The following is a 16,488-nucleotide window of genomic DNA, read 5'->3' as shown; positions in this document are numbered from 1 at the left end:
TGTATGAAGAAGTAGGACACAGTAGCAGTTGCATAGGCCTGTATAATGACCTCTTCAAAAAGGTCACAACATCACTGTATGTATGTATGATTCCAAGCGCATGATATGTACGATATATCCTTCTAACAAGAAAGGCCACACATGTAGGTTAGCAGTTTGAAGATGCGGCTCGCTGCTCTGCACTGTAAACTGACAGGGAGAGGTATATGTGATAATGGCGGTCTGATGCTGATAGCTGGTCCCTGAGTGCTCATCGCAGAAACAAGATTTCCAGCATGCCGCTAAGGTTTTTCTGCACATGGATTTACACTGTCCATGCCGCCCAAATGCATTCCCAAAGCCGTGGGAATCTTGCTGAATAATGAAATTGACATGCCTCATTTGTTTGGTTGTCTGTGTAACAAAAGCCAATTGCAGGCACAACGCTGTGAGGCATAGCCATAATCCCTGGGGATAATACTATTGAGTTCAGTTGAATGGGGTTATCTGTCAGCAAGGACAGACAGATAACGGATGACTGGTGTTTGGAGACTTTTAGAATGCCGAGTAGGATAGAACAGGTGGGACGGGAGTTAATCGCCCCCTGTATTCATATGTCACAGCTTTATGCACGGTACAGAAGGGGAGGCAGAGGCATCAAATCAAATGGCTTGTGTGACTATCTTTGGATTGTTTATGAGATTAATATGGAAGGATGTTTCAAGTACTGTCTTTGAAATGAAAGAAAAATCACCATAATGAGCATTTGTCTTATAAATGAGCCACTTTTATACAGAGTGAGAGTCCTGCTGTAATACCGTTTATTGGACGTCATATTGACCTCATCACATATAATTTGACCTTGGAATTTTATGTTAAACATGGTGTCACTCTAGATTCATTTTTATATGCGTCTCAACATTAGTAAAATTACATTAAGTGGTCAATTCATTGCTGGTCATTATGTGGTTCATGTGTGTGTTATGTCTTGCTAATGAGAACCAGTGTGCTTGGCTCTCTTCTTAGAGCCATTTGGGGATAATTATCACATTTTGGTTCACTTGTAATAATGGCATCATTTGGCTATTGGCCCAAGAGACTTGTACAGTAAGAGCCTTTACCTCTCTGACCTCTGCCTCACATCTATTCTCCCAGTGGCTAATCCAAACATTCTGCCTTTCCACTTGGGAATAGAGCAGAAATTAACCTCTAACTTTGTTGCATAATTTTCTGTTTCATTTTTTAAATACGGCCTGAACATAATATATTCAAGCCTTACGTTTTTATCATGGTTGAGATGCAAGTTTTTAGAATCATTCCCTGCTTAGGTCGGGGCCAGAGACTTTGAGGCTATGTTAACTGAAGGTTTGTTCAAATGTTTAAAAACTAAATAAAAAAGGTAACTCTTAATTGTATTCATTTTTACTTCCATTTAAATAATGTTGATATTGTTAAACTTTCTCAGCTTTCTCTGTTGTTGAGCTGTAAGTAAATACTTTCTAAAATAATCTTAAACATGGATCAGCAATGTGCCTGAGATCAAATTAAATAATTTCCAGCCCTTTTTCAGGAAGTAAGTTCACAGTCCAAAGCAAAAAGCGTGTGTAAATCCTGTTATGTAGAGTGATAAATTATATGGGAGCAAAAGGGCATTTCCACAAACTTCACCCATGCATAATTCAGTATAACATAAATAACCAGGGCACCTCCAACTCAGTCAGCACCTTTCAATTATTAAAGTTGTGCTTTGCAGAAGAGCACCCCAAGTTAAACAGGATATGTTATCAACAAACGCTACATAGCCTGAGATTATAATATGTGGATAACTGGTTAGGAAATCTCTACAGAGTTTTAGAAGCATTGCATCCAGTTGTGTCACACATGGCAATACACATTTTGCCCTCGCTTGAAGTGCAGACCCCTGACTATGATTAGCAACGGTCAACAGGCCACCCACTGACACACCTCAGCATCTAATAAACCAGAATGATGGCCTCTGCCACTTGACTTTCAAACATTACATTACACGGCACTGCATTACATTACTGCTCGACACTCGGAGCCGGTGGCTGTGTTAACTCAGTGGGTACAAAAGAGTGTGGTTTCAGAAAAGAAACACAGTTCATACTTATTAATATGACTCATGGAATACAGGATTCTTATCATTACCACTGTGATGTAATGGCGTGCACAAACTGCTGATTTTTGACTAAATGCAAGCAGGACATGCTGTGCTATCAAGAACAGGGTTGAGCTGGCCAGAACCAAAGTGAACTGTCCAGGCTGGGCCATCTGGGAAGCTGGCACTGAGAGCCTCCACGGATGTACAAATCATTCTCTTGAAACTACCACCGAGCACAACAGATTTTCTATGACAACCGCATCATGTTGTTAATCTCACAGCTATCACATTATTAATCTTCAGGATATGCATATAGCAATTATTTCCATTACACTAAATTGTTTTTCTTTTCCAAGGTAAATGTATTCAACCTACCTCGTTTCTCAAAATGATGCTTAATCTCATTATCCTTGCACATCATGTCCGTGTGTCCTCCGATGTTTACTCCATAGTCCTCCTGGAACTTCCCATCACTCAGCTTGGTGTGGAGCTGGTTGGGCGTGGAGTTAAGGGAGTGTCCGCATTGGTCGTCGTCATCACAGTCGTAATCGTCAAGAATGGGGGTCTCCCGGATGGGCATGCCGATGACGGAGCTTCCATGCTGGTGCGTGCTTCGGGAGCCCCGGTAGCTGTCGCGGCCCTGGGGTCCAAGCAGAACAGAGGGAATGTAGTGGATCTCGTGGGTTGCCTCGGTGCTGGCGCTCTTCTGGGGGATACGGCGACGTTTGCACCATCGGTTGCGGGTGTACAGGACGAGGGTGAAGAGGAGAATTAGGAGGAGAAGAGCAATGAGGCCTCCCTGAATAAAAGGAAAGAGAGAAAGGGGATCTTAAACAACGCTGATGTTCACACTTAATTCTTCTTCACAACGATACAAACACGATACACAATAGCAATGACTGCTCCACCGTCACTTATATTAGGTTGAACAGCATTAGGCACCAATTGAAGGAGGTCTGGCACTCAGCACTTCAATAATTCTCAAAATAACATGAGGCGGCTAACAAAGAGAGATTAAATCATGTGTGCCTAAGCTACAGACAAGTAAACTGGTCTAATATACAGCTAATTATTCACTATGTGAAAAGGGAACAGTCTCAAAAATAATGACAACCTCGTAGACTCATCTTCATGGAGCAGTGCTTTTCAAAGGATGACACTGTGTGCCCTACCTCAAACATTCAAACAACTGCTAACCCCCAACGCCCCCCCCTTGTCAACAAGTTTCCATCACACAGTAGTAAAAAATAGTTAGTAGTTAAGAATAAATGAATTGCAGATTTGCACAACTAAAAGCAAATTGGTTATTAGCAATCAAGATAAGATAAGATAAACCTTGTTTTAAGCCCCGTAAGGGAAATTCAGGTTTTAAAGCAGCAACAGCAATGAGAGTGAAACACAAGATAGGACAGGTAATAGTTCACATCACACAATGATAATAAGAATAAGAAAATGTAAACATAAGTAGAGATAAAAATAACAATGATAGCTACAGGTCATAAGGTCATACAGAGCAGGTAATAAGTACATTCAGAGGTCATAAGTACATTCAGAGGTCATAAGTACATTCAGAGGTCATAAGTACATTCAGAGGTCAGAAGTACACACAGTGCAGGTTCAAAGTTTTTTTTCAGTACATGTTTATGGTATTTTGTCCAGCGCCATCATAAGACAAAGGAAGCTGGTGAGGATCTCAAGTGATTTTGGACTAATTTAGGAAAAGAGAAGAAGAAGAATGAAACACAGGGTACTCCTGGAGCAATGAGAACAAGAGTAAGAAAGTGGAAGGTTGGAAGGACACAAACACGCATTAATTCACATACACACACATACAAACACAATCGCACACCATGACAATGTTGTACAGCTCATTACAGATGTGTCGTGCTCAAAATCAGCATTTTGTAGCACCTTGTGTACTTTCTGCAGTCAGACTACTGCATGTATATAAATGGACATGTACAGGAGATAATTTACCAGTATATAATTAGAATAAAATTCAGCCCAAAAACTAAATAGTAAAATAAAATCTCAAGAATCAGAGTTTAACAAGAATGTCTCAACAATAAATTGACACAATTGGATTCACAAATGACGACAAGGCTACCAGTAGTGATAATATTATATTGTGTGTTCCTGTTATCGTGTCCATTCCCTATCTATATAGCTTCTCTAGCACACAGACAGAGAAGTGAGGCAGAATTAAATTCTCTTTGTAGCAGCATCTGGACTACTATCTTTAGAGTGTCACACACACCAATGCACCAGGGATGTTGGACTTCTCTTTCTTCCTGTGGTCCTTTCTTCTTCTTTTTGTGGTCCTGTAAATTCACCAGAGCATCACATTCCTCCATGGTTCATTCAATATCTCACCATCACAGAAAACATCAAAAAACCCTACCATACATGCTGCGGCTGGATGATAACGTAAATCCATATGCAAAGGCAGAATGGTGGAAAGACAGGGAGGGCATGACTTAATCTTTGATTTTTCTCACAATGACAGCCAATAGGTGAGATGCAGCATTTGATTCATACTTGCGATGTCAGACACAAACTGCATGGTCAGCATTTTTGCTAGCACTTATTTAAGGATGTGGCGATATTCACAAAATGACACACACACGCGCCCATGTACGTAGCTTTCGGCCAGAGGAGCGAGAACGCAGTTGACACGTGTGCACACGCACGCACACGGAAACAAACTCACGACAGCATAATGAATAAAATCCACAAGGGGTCATTCATCACAACATTTAAAATTCCATCTTCATGAGGAAAAACAAACCCCTTTGAAATTATAACTCATGCACTGCTGGGTGTCCATAAATCAAACTATGCTGAGAGGGGAGGGGCCCGGAGAGGACAAGTACCACGGGCAAACTTGTTCATTAATCTCCAACAGGATGGCAGCTTTGCAGAAATGCAGTCCCGCAAACTCCCCTTCGCCTGCACTTCTACATTAATTCTTCCTGAAGAATGGCAAAAACATATGAAGGCTTATGTTTCATTTCAGCAGCAGAGTGATAATGGAGTGACATTGTATGGCCACTGACAGAGATTGCAATAAAAAAGAATAAACTGTTGAAATCTCAGTTTCTCCTTTTATCAGCCTAAAAAGTAAGACATATATATATATATATATATATATATATATATATATATATATATATATATATACATTTATATATGTATATTCTGTAGCTCTGTGACGTCTTTATTCATCTCAACTCTGCTGTAACACGTCAGTTGTCACTGGAAAGTAAAAAAGGCATTGTCTATTTGTCATGGAAATTTCAAGTAATAGCACCTTTTATAATTACACCATGCACTGCAAGGACATATTTGACATTTAAAACCTTAATTACTTTACATTTGAGTACCGCATTCTTGGTGCACTAGTACAGTTACAGTACAGACTGTCTAAAAGCTTTACAAAGTACAAGCAGTCCTTCTAATAAAACTAAGTATACCACATGTCAGCTTTTGTCTTTTCATATCTCTGTTAATTTGACTGTGACACATCAGTGCCCTTAAGATTCTCTCAAATTCCCTTTCCCGTATCATCTCACAATGTTTTCCTCCGCACTTCCCACTTTTCTCGCTTTTTGTTCTCTCTCCTTCTCAATTACCGTGCGTCCCTCCGTCTCCATTCCCCTTCATGTTTGATCACATCTTTCTTCCACTCTTCAGTACAATAGCCATATAAATTCACTGTGGCAGATGTAGCCATGAGGGAAAATGGGTTTTCTGTTCATCTTCAGACCCCACAAATTCCTGCTGCTTTAGTCCTAAGTGACTTCACAGGGAGGAGAGTGGCTGGAATCCACTATGTTCTATGGTATAGGTTTACTTCCCCCTGTGATTATTTTCCTTACTATGCATTCTTTCCCCCCCACCAAGTAATGCTCCCATTTTCCATCTGAACCACTCATCATGCATTATTCTTTCCTTATGCCTTTTGTTCTCTTCTCTACGCCCTTCTCTCATTAGCATTCGCCTGTAAATGTCCCGTGTTTTGCCTGCCTTTTACCTTTCATTTCCTATCTTACCCAGTCCCCATTTTCCTCTACACTGTGGATCATGTTGCCTCGTTCCTTTCATCATTCCCTGCCAGGCCCACTTGCAACGGTTTCATCCCTTCTCAGTTACTTTTTATCATCAGTCTTTTGATGACTGTAGATTGACTGTAGAATTTGGCGACAAACACCTGCACTGAATTATTCAACACTTTTTTTCAACAGACATAATACCAGCAAATTCCTCAGATTAAGCTATTACCTCGTTTTAACCATGACAGTAATCTTGAAAGGAGGAGAAGGACAGACGCACGTTTGTACTTTTTGTTGGTGGATATATTAAAAACAACTAGGGATAGTCAGAATGTTACGGGTCAAGTGCATGACCTCAGGATTAATCTGAGAGTGGTGGAGAGATCTATGAAAGTCTGAGTTTTAAGGACAAAATAAATATTTTTAGAAATACAAAATCAAGCTTCCACTGGGGCATGTTTACAGAACTGTACATTATTCTACTGTTTACTGTATTTCATAAAGCTCTGCATGCAAATATAATCCCTTGATGCTGTGTTTGGCCTGGCTGAGAAAAAAAAATCAATACCATACATTAGCAAATATGAGCTTAATACATTTGAGTCATTTTGTTTTCTCCCCATTCAAAACACATTAGACTAAAAATATCCACCACTATGTGAAAGCAATGAACAGGCATTTCCCAGATGGCTGGCTTAGCAACAATACAAATGTTTTTTTGTGGCCCTTTTTAGAAACACAATGTATTTTTATATACAACAGTTTAAATATTGCTTTTTCATTTGAAATGCCCTTGCTCAACTCCAACATGGGCACTTGAAAGAGGCAACACCATAGATGCCAGGTGACAGTCAATCTCACTATGTCAAGTAGTCAAGAGGTTATAAACCCACATTAGACTTGATCTTTGAGTTTAATTGAACTGAATGTGAATTAAAGATATTCAATCACTGATTAATTGCATACAGCCCCCCTTATGTGTGTTAATGAAAGAAGGAGCAACATGCAACGTTGGGGTTTTATTAGGCTTTAGAATAAGTTTTAAATAAAAAAGGAAGGACATTTCAGCTCGGAGTCATAACAGAAACTGAGGTTTGTACTTACTCATGTAACTTGGAATATTTGCATAAGCAATTTCCTGTTTAGTATTAAACATTTTTCTTAAATGATTAGAACAATATGTTATTCACTTTTAAATTACTTCTTTTCAAGCAAAGCGGGCTGTCTTGCATGATGTATGGTCAACATTTACTTTCGCAAAATCTCGCAAAGATGTAGCAACAGAGTGTGTTTGTGTAGTTGTTTTTGCTCTGGCATTCTTTCTGCATATTGCTGGTGTTGTGTCTAATCTCAGCAATGTGACAGTAATTCTGAAGGCATTTCTTCTGTTGCGGATAGAAATAGCACTGTCACCGTGGATCTCTCAGATGTGTCACCTCTCTTTTGGCATATTCATAGAAAATAGCATATGTCTAGGCAGATGCTTTCCTACATTTCATATTTGAAAACAGCATTAATTGTAAATATCATCATGCTGTATAGAAAAAAATGTGAGAACTGCAAAGTCTTTGAGATGGTTCTTCACCACTAAGACAAAATAATGTATATTCAGGTCACTTTTGCAAATAAGAATATTTTTCAATGCATTATAAAGAAACGCGACTATAATTGTGATGAAGCATAACATACAGTACATGGTTCTTGCTACAAATTATAAAAAAATGAATGATTCCTGTGTGAAACCATGATGTTTCCATTGTTGACCTCAGTATTAAAATCAACACTTGCAACACTTTTCTATTGCTTCTTCTTGTTACATGTTTCACTAAAAGAAAAACAGTATGCGGCCTGAAAAATAAGAAAATGAAAATAAACATTACGAGGCCTGAATGGAAAGGAGTTATTGAGATGCAAACAAACAAATTGTATACAATTAATTGATGAAAGTGTATCTCAATCAAACCCTCAAACCACATCAAAGTCTTTAACAGCAAAGACGTTTGATTATCGATTACAAGATATTGTTGATCCATTACTTATTCTTGTCTTAATAGCTCCCGTTTAGCCTCGAGATGTAGTAAAAAACAATTGGACTTTCTCTGTATAAGTACTTTGGCACATGATCCTAATAAGGGTCTTTACGCATCGAAACAACACGACATAGAGCAAACATATCCGACACATGCTCTGTGGTTTAGCCACCATCTGTGCACAGTGGAGGGCTGTGGCTCACTGAACCCTAGTAACCATCCACTTCCTGCTCCAAGGGAATATTGGACTATAGCAATCTATAGGGTATTGTTTAGAGCAAATGCTCCTGTGAACTAGCCACATGCTGAATTCAGATGGTCCAACAAAAAACTAAAATATCGGATGACATGCATGTATTATGACAAAGAGCCGCAGATGACATACAGTATGAGGCATTGGATACTCATGTAAACTAGCACAGCTATATGCACACAAGCATACACACATAGGCTATCCTCATATAGACACAAACACACTTTTAATGGGCTGTTTCTGTGTTCATGCCACTGTGTGTCAGGCAAAAACCTTCAAGGCAGAACAGCATCCTTTACCTCTCCCTGTAACTTTCTTTTTCCTGTCACCATCTTTTATTTGTCAACCTCCCACTCTTTGTTACACTCATCCTCCTCTACCGGTGTTGTATCCGTTTCTTCCATCTCCCTGTGCCAGCAGGAAGTGAAAGTGGCATGTGCCCTAGCATCTGCTCTACATTCCCTCTGTCCAACTAGAAGTCGCAGCATGAATGACAGGACTTGGCTCCTTGGTTAATATTTCCACTTGGCTAAATCACCTTGGAGAAAGCATGCCTGTCCATTACCTGGACACTTGGAGACTACTAGTCTCAGGCATGTAATACAGACACAGTGTAGCCAGACTGAGATCAGCTTTATTTCAGGTTCAGACTACACAATATGTGTGTCACTGTGTCAGATTAGGCGATTATAGAGCCATACATTCTTGCGGTGACTTGGCCCCAAAAGAAATGACAACACTTTGGTACGCGACCGATGTTGCTGTCTTTCTGTGATGTCATCAGGAAGGAGGTGCTATAGGGACAGACTTCCAGAAACTGCAATGTACATAAATAATGGCGTCCGAAGTGATGAGTGTGATACTGACTTTCTTGAAAATTGGAAAAAGAAATGACTGTGACCTTTCATGTTTCACGGTTTCACCCAACAGCACTAATTCCTGTTTTACTTCGGCAAGTCTGTAGGATTTTATCGGGCTGATATGGTGTATTCTGAACCCGGCATAACAGAAGGTTTAAAGGTGGTATGGTAGAATTTACGTAGAAAACAGGTTCAGTCTCATTATTTATTAATTAATTAATTCAAAGGCTGACTCTCCCACTTACTCTCTGAGTCTAGGAAAGTCTTACTGCTGGTTTTAATGTACAACAATATCTACAAAACATGCAAAACCAGGATCATTTGTCTTCCCTGCTCCAATACTGCTGCTTTGCAACGACACTGCATGCTCTTGGTAATACAGGGTTTGTCCGGTTGTTGAAAAATGTTGTAAAGAAAGCAAAAATATGTCTTAAATCTTAATTGACATGTTTTGATGTAAGTGAAACAATCTATTCTGAAGGGACTGAGAGTCCACAGCCCTGGCTATGTAAATCACTAGAGAAATTATACTGACAAAAAAGCCGTACCTAATCATAAAATCTGATTACACTGTGATTGAAAACTGAAGGAAAATCTCCCACAGCTTAACTGGAAAGTACCAGGTCGACCTTTCCATTTTGCCCCTCTTGCCATTGGAACTAATGCATGTTTTCATCATCCACTCCCCGTCCCCTTTTCCATCGCCTTGAGTCCTATCCCTTCATTGCTCTGCCTCTCTATCCTCCCCTTTTACATGCCATGATGCTATATCCCACACAAGGAAAGGAGTTGAGGGCAGATAATGCTCTCTTGAGCCCTGGCCTTGTGAATTATATCAGAGAATTAGGGCTGATTTGCTGGTGTGGAGCTACCGCCCACCCAATAACTCTCTCCCAGGCTTTGTCTAGCTTTAGCCAATACCCTGTGCACACCATTCTCCTCTCTCAGCCAGAATAACAATAAGTCTGTTTCAGACTCAGGGCCTGTACAGAAGGATGACGTCTGCATCTGTACCATAGATTACAGAGATAAATGACTTTTCAGTTTTGCAATGGGGGATTCTTTATATATACACGCACACATGCAAGGAAGGATTTATTTTCTTTTTTATAAATAAGGTCCTGTTTCAAAAGCTTGTGTTTTCCAAATGTAGCCATGCCAATCATTGAATTGAAATCACTATACATTCCATGACTGATTGTGTGCAATGTAATATACTCTAAACCCACAGTTCCATTGCAAAGGACAGTAAAATGTAAACACTTAAATTGATTTCTTCACATCAGAAGCTTCAATACTGTATGTTGCTTCCTATTGTCTGTATGTTATAACATGTTACAAACACCCAACGTTGTTATTATTGTGTTTTGTCTTTCTAGTGTAACTCTGACTACAACTATTTGTTTCTGTCAGGAACATAACAGAAACCTTTCTGATCAAAAATAATTGACATTGATTTTCAAAACAGGCGTGTAGTCGATATTAAAATGAAGGTCGAGTTCAAAGACGGGCATGGTCCTAGCAAGGGGGGGCGTGTCTGTGTCAGAATATGTCTGTTGACAAATTGTGTGACCGCAATAGCAAGCGTGCAAGATAAAGGATATTTTTTGAAGATGGGCTTGGTACGAGCAAGGGGGGCGAAGGGGCCACCCTTGATCGTGGCCACCCCACGTTACGCCCCTGGCCCATTTGGTGTCGTGGCTGTTATACATGTACACTAACAACAACAGTGAGTTCTGAGAGCCTGACAACAATTAAAGTGGTTATGTTCCATAATGGAGGAAAAGGGACCTCTCCACCATGTCTCATCCAACTATGGGCAGTGTTTACTAGAATCTGCGGGGGGCATTCACTTAAACATTTTCCACTATACCACCCAATGGGCTTTTCAAAGTGTAATTCTACATGAATTTGTTTTGGCCTTCCCTATGAATGAAAACAGTTACCTTTGGTTTCAGTTCCCCCATTTCGTTTGTTTTTTGGATGCATCCGGTTCAAGGTAAATTATACTTTTTCATTAAAAATGTATCTATAAATGATGGCCTTTGATTTAATATATTTTTCACATTACAAACAAAATAATTACAGAGGAGCCCACACATAATAATTATGAGTTTTATTTGAAGTAATTACACTGTAAAAAAATATGCTGAACAGTAGAAAAAATGAAATATAGATGACTGAATGCATCAGATTACCCATGAGGGCATCCCTTGAAGGAAAACATTTTGCATTTCCAAACCACACACATGTTGAAAAGAATCGGTCCGCATTTAGATAATGGCTCACATTTGTTTTTTCCGCACCATTGTAATAGAGCTTGGGTATATTTCTCAGTATAATGACATCCCATGATGCTCACTGTTTGCATGGTAACCAAATATAATTGCCTGATGACCATGCACCGCTGCTTGCTCATTACTGTGGCAAATTAGTACTGCTGGAAGAGAAGAGAATACAATACCACACAAACACACACAAACACACGCACACGTACACACACACACACACACACACACACACACACACACACACACACACACACACATATTCATATACACACACATTATGCTCTTCTATTTGCTTTTATAAGAGATAAATGATATCTTCACACTGAGGCAGTGTAAGCCAACTGTAAGCACACTTGGTCGCCTCGGTAACATTTCAGAGAAAGACATGTGATTAGAAAGGTAATCCCAATATTTGCAGTGGCTTCACAAGGGGCCAATACAGGCTTGCTACAGCTGTTGATAACAAGGCAATAAGAGGGCCTGGACAATGAGGCCCTTGGGGTGACTTTGATTGAGAAAAAGGAAGGGCTGAGGAGAGAAAGGGGCAGGGAATGGATTTTTGCTTTTGTAAAGATACAGGCATCAGAGTGTGGACAATGGTGCATATTTGTAAAGAGCAGTATGTGAGAAAATAATGGTGGACACACACACACACACACACACACACACACACACACACACACACACACACACACACACACACACACACACACACACACACTCAGTCAGTCATTTTGTTTTCCGATTTTGCTTGGAGGGCCATTTAAAAAAGAAAAGAAAAAAAAAGTGTTTCAAGGCTTACAAGGATTAGTCAGATTGTTCTTTTTGCTGTTCCGTCAGGAGCAATTGTGTGGAATTTAACAGAATAAACATAAGACTAAAACTTTGAAATGCATGACTTTGCTCTCTGCTAAAGGAAAGAAGTATCCTTGCCTTGAAAGCTGCCGGGTGCAATGGAGGCATGTGTGATTATAGGTGTTTTTATGCATTAGTGTGTGCTTGTGCTCGTGAACCTAGATCAGAGGCAGCTGGGGCCTCAGCCCTTGTTATATTCCCTGTCGTTTAGCTTGAAGTGAGGCCTTTATTTGTATCTGCATCTGTCGGCCAAGTGTTACCACAGCAGCTTGTGAGAGTAGACCTGCCAGCGAGTGCCAGCAGCGGAAGGGGAAGGTAGTCTTTGTTCATTTCTGCCAGATGAAATGACTTACTTTTGAGCCTCACCCCTCCCTCCCTCCCTCACTCCTGGTCATTCCCATGCTCCTCATATCATAACAATGTGTCCACACATCACTGGCAGCTCCAAACCACATATTTCATGTTCATGTTATATACAGTAGAGTGTTCCTATTGACACTAACTAGGCTTGTAGGGGTTACAACATAGACCTCTGTAGGGAACATGTCAGATCAGCCTTGGGGGGAGGGAAAAAGAAATAGAAATACATGGTCCTGCAGTGACGACATGTAATGGATTAAGATTGCTTTGAAAATAAATGCTAATAGATAAAACCGGTCTGAATAACTCTTCTGAGCCCAATTCAAATAGCACAGATGTTTCCAATTGGTGCTTGAGTCATTAATGGCTGCTAGCAAAAAACATCTGCTATCGTTAGCGCTAAGGGGAGGGAAAACAAGCAGTTTAAATGTACATTAATGGGAAATTTCCCCAAGACTTGTCACTGTGCTTCAAGAGCCCATTAAAAGAACAGTAAGAAATGGGTTGAATCAATAGTGAGACGAGGAAACAGATGAGGAAATTTGTAAAAAAATAAAAATAAAGTCACTGATCCAGCTTGGTGTTGCTGTCTTTAGAGTTCACAGAGGTTAATGAGATATGCACTGAGGATGGTCTAATTCCCAGCAGTAAATATGTGTGAAGTTATGCATCAACATATGAAGAAGTGTCCCAACTGAACATACTCAGAATCAACATAATGTTTAGCTTGCATAGTTTTGGTATTGCACATGACAGAGCCAGGGAATAAATACAACAAAATAAATGTTGCCCAACCCTGTTAGAGAGAGCTAAATAATCACAGGTGCTCCTTCTAGCTCTACAACTATATAATGAGTTGAGCTGTGAACATACATGTGTATGTGTTTGTGCTTCAAAGTAAAAGAACATTAAAACAAACATTAAGAAACCAAAACCAGGCTAATTGTATCCATTTTTTTTGTGAGATTGCATTTTCAGAAATTAAGTTTGCATTTTGCAGATGTTTTTTAAAGCTCCTAATGGCTGCAACTAGATATTTCTACAGAGATCATATTACTGATTGTTCCGTTTGATCGTGTTCAAATCTACAGTTTCCAGGAATTGTTTTATTTCCAAGTTCCCTGAACAATACATTGATTAAGCAGGCCTTAATTCCAACCAAATACCCACACAAAGTCACACAGATCATTACAAATGAAAAATGACATGATCATGATCAGATGAGGATATATACAATTCTGAGGCAGCATATTTAACTATTTCATAAACAATCTATATCCCCTCTCCACACTTACGCAACCAATTATGCACATGGGTACATAAGCTCTTCAAAAATTACAATATGCAAACACATCAATCACACAAGCAGTCAAAAGTGTTTGCGTGAACACAGTTATTCAATAATCCTTTCCCTTCAGGACCACACGTTCTTTGTTCCCCGAACTCCTGGTCTCCATCTGTAACTGTTACCCAGGCAACAGATCAGACAAAGAAGGTGAATGAATGGGCAGAAGATGAACATAGATGGGGGATGCATCAACTTCTACCTGAGTTTTGGCTCTATTAATAGCATCCTCCCCTTTTCACTTGCACAGCAACTGGGAGTCTGAAGAGAACCAATATGCTTTGGTCATGACACTTGGCGAGCCAAACAAGGACTCCATTACACCGGTTTGTGTTTTAAAGCATGCACGTGCTGTGTATGTGGAAAGAGGGATAGCCGACATACACAGACATACTAATGTGAACCATGTGTCGGTTAAGAAATAAAACAGTATCACAATACTCTTAACGGTTGTACAATATAGTACAAAATATACAGTATATTCAATTTAGTTTTAAACAAGTTAAACGCACATAAGAAAAGTCACACAGAACGTTCTTTTATGCAGATGTACATATAGGGCATGTTACATCTTCGCATATCATAATTCAAACTCCCACATGCAGTTATTATGTTGTATATATATGAATGTTTAGGATGGCTATGAGCTGTGGTATTAAAGCAATGAAATGTTTTTAACCATTTAATTGTATTTAAATAAAATTCAACCATAGAAAGTTCTGGGTTAACATCCACCAACCAGCTAAGGCCCTCATGTGTGGACTCTCTGTTTCCCATCCATGCATGCACACCCACATATACAGTTCAACTGCATATAATGTGACAATATCACACAAAATATTCTACAGAAAGCTTAACAACACAACCACAGAAAACTCAAAGCTTATCATATGAAAAAACTATACTTGTATAATTGTGAACGATACAATATGGCACACCCCTTGCACTGGGTCATTCAAATGAAATAATGACGCAATATAAATGTGAAGACAAATATGGAGGTATGTCCGAATTGAATCATGTCATAATTCATTAGCAAGACAAAAGACAAAAGAATCAGGAAACAATCTTTTCTCTGCTACCAACCAAAGCTTGGACCTTAGCCATCATGACAGTGGCACAGTCCTTGAAGCAGCACCCCAGCACCTGACCATGTGTTTAGTGCCCTGCTAAAATCTGGGAACAGAACAGCTATGAATGAGAACATGTGGGAAACATGCCAGGAAGCTTCCATGAAGAGCTGCTTGTACCATTCTCTCCCCTATGGATATCAGTTAGTGACAGAGCCAGGGCAGAACACGTAAAGAACACCTTGACCTACTGCATACACATATGGTGTCTCTCGCTTTGGAAGATTATAGTGAATATTGGTCCGTAACAAGGCTCCTGTCCTCCTTGTGGACTAATTAAAGAAAATTACACTTTTTATACTTGCCCCAAGTGTACGAATGACCTTTATATTCATGCTCAGAGTCAAGGGAAAATACCTGCATAGACCATTGTAAAACATGTTCAAGTCTCTGTAATTCATATACGATGGTCTAAAGCTGCTTACTAGAGATCATTGATTAAAATACTCATCTTCTTTGTTGCTTAAAATCTAAAACTAGAATTATTATAGTTACAATTTTCAGGGAAAACCGCATTTATTCTGGGTTGATTTTTATGTCACATCATTTTTATAGTAAGATGATGATGAATCCAAAGAACGAATACTTGTTACTCAAGGACATGATGACGGAACTGTGCAGCAGACATGGAGTACTAAAGAGAACATTATGAAACATCATGTTGCTTGTTTCCTAATTACATTAACAGTGTCATCTCCAACAGTATGTTATGGCACTAATGGCTCTGGTTAAGAACAATTAGCAAGGCGGTGAGGCATTTCTTTCATGGATTTAATGGACAAGTGGTGAAGGTGTAGACTGACATGTGTTCATCAGTTAACATCGCCTTTCATCTGGCATGCGGGAGTTTCAGGGGGAGGGACTAAACACAGTACTTTGCAGATGATGATACTCATTAACATAGTTTTTGCCCCATATACTTCCACATATTGTAAATGGCGGTAGTGGAGGCAGTGTTGAATTAACCAAGCCAAGCTATACAGGACACAGAGAAGAAACCCAAAAACAGCAAATAAATCATGTGTTCTCTTGACATTTGATTCTTTGTTCTAGCCGCAAGGCAAGTTTTGATATTACCCCAACGTAAGTCTTTTTAGGAACATGCAAGGTAAAACTGTTTCAGGTGAGAGGACACATTGTCTTTCAAAGAGACCCCAATGAATTCCAGCAGGAACCAAAAGGTACTACTCCCGGAATAGGGACACCAAACC

At 39.5% G+C, this 16,488-nt stretch overlaps 1 protein-coding gene across 1 annotated transcript in view; it reads right to left on the bottom strand.

Moving 5' to 3' along the window:
- astn2 (astrotactin 2) overlaps window positions 1–16,488 on the bottom strand; it is a 244,671-nt gene that overhangs the window by 166,130 nt on the left and 62,053 nt on the right. The window contains exon 3 of the mRNA XM_029444334.1: window positions 2,477–2,900. Coding sequence (XP_029300194.1) covers window positions 2,477–2,900 — 424 coding nt within the window. The remainder of the gene's footprint in view (window positions 1–2,476; window positions 2,901–16,488) is intronic.

The sequence above is a fragment of the Cottoperca gobio genome, chromosome 12 (assembly GCF_900634415.1).
Source record: "Cottoperca gobio chromosome 12, fCotGob3.1, whole genome shotgun sequence".
Taxonomy (NCBI): Eukaryota; Metazoa; Chordata; class Actinopteri; order Perciformes; family Bovichtidae; genus Cottoperca; species Cottoperca gobio.
This window is presented reverse-complemented; position numbering and strand designations above follow the sequence as displayed.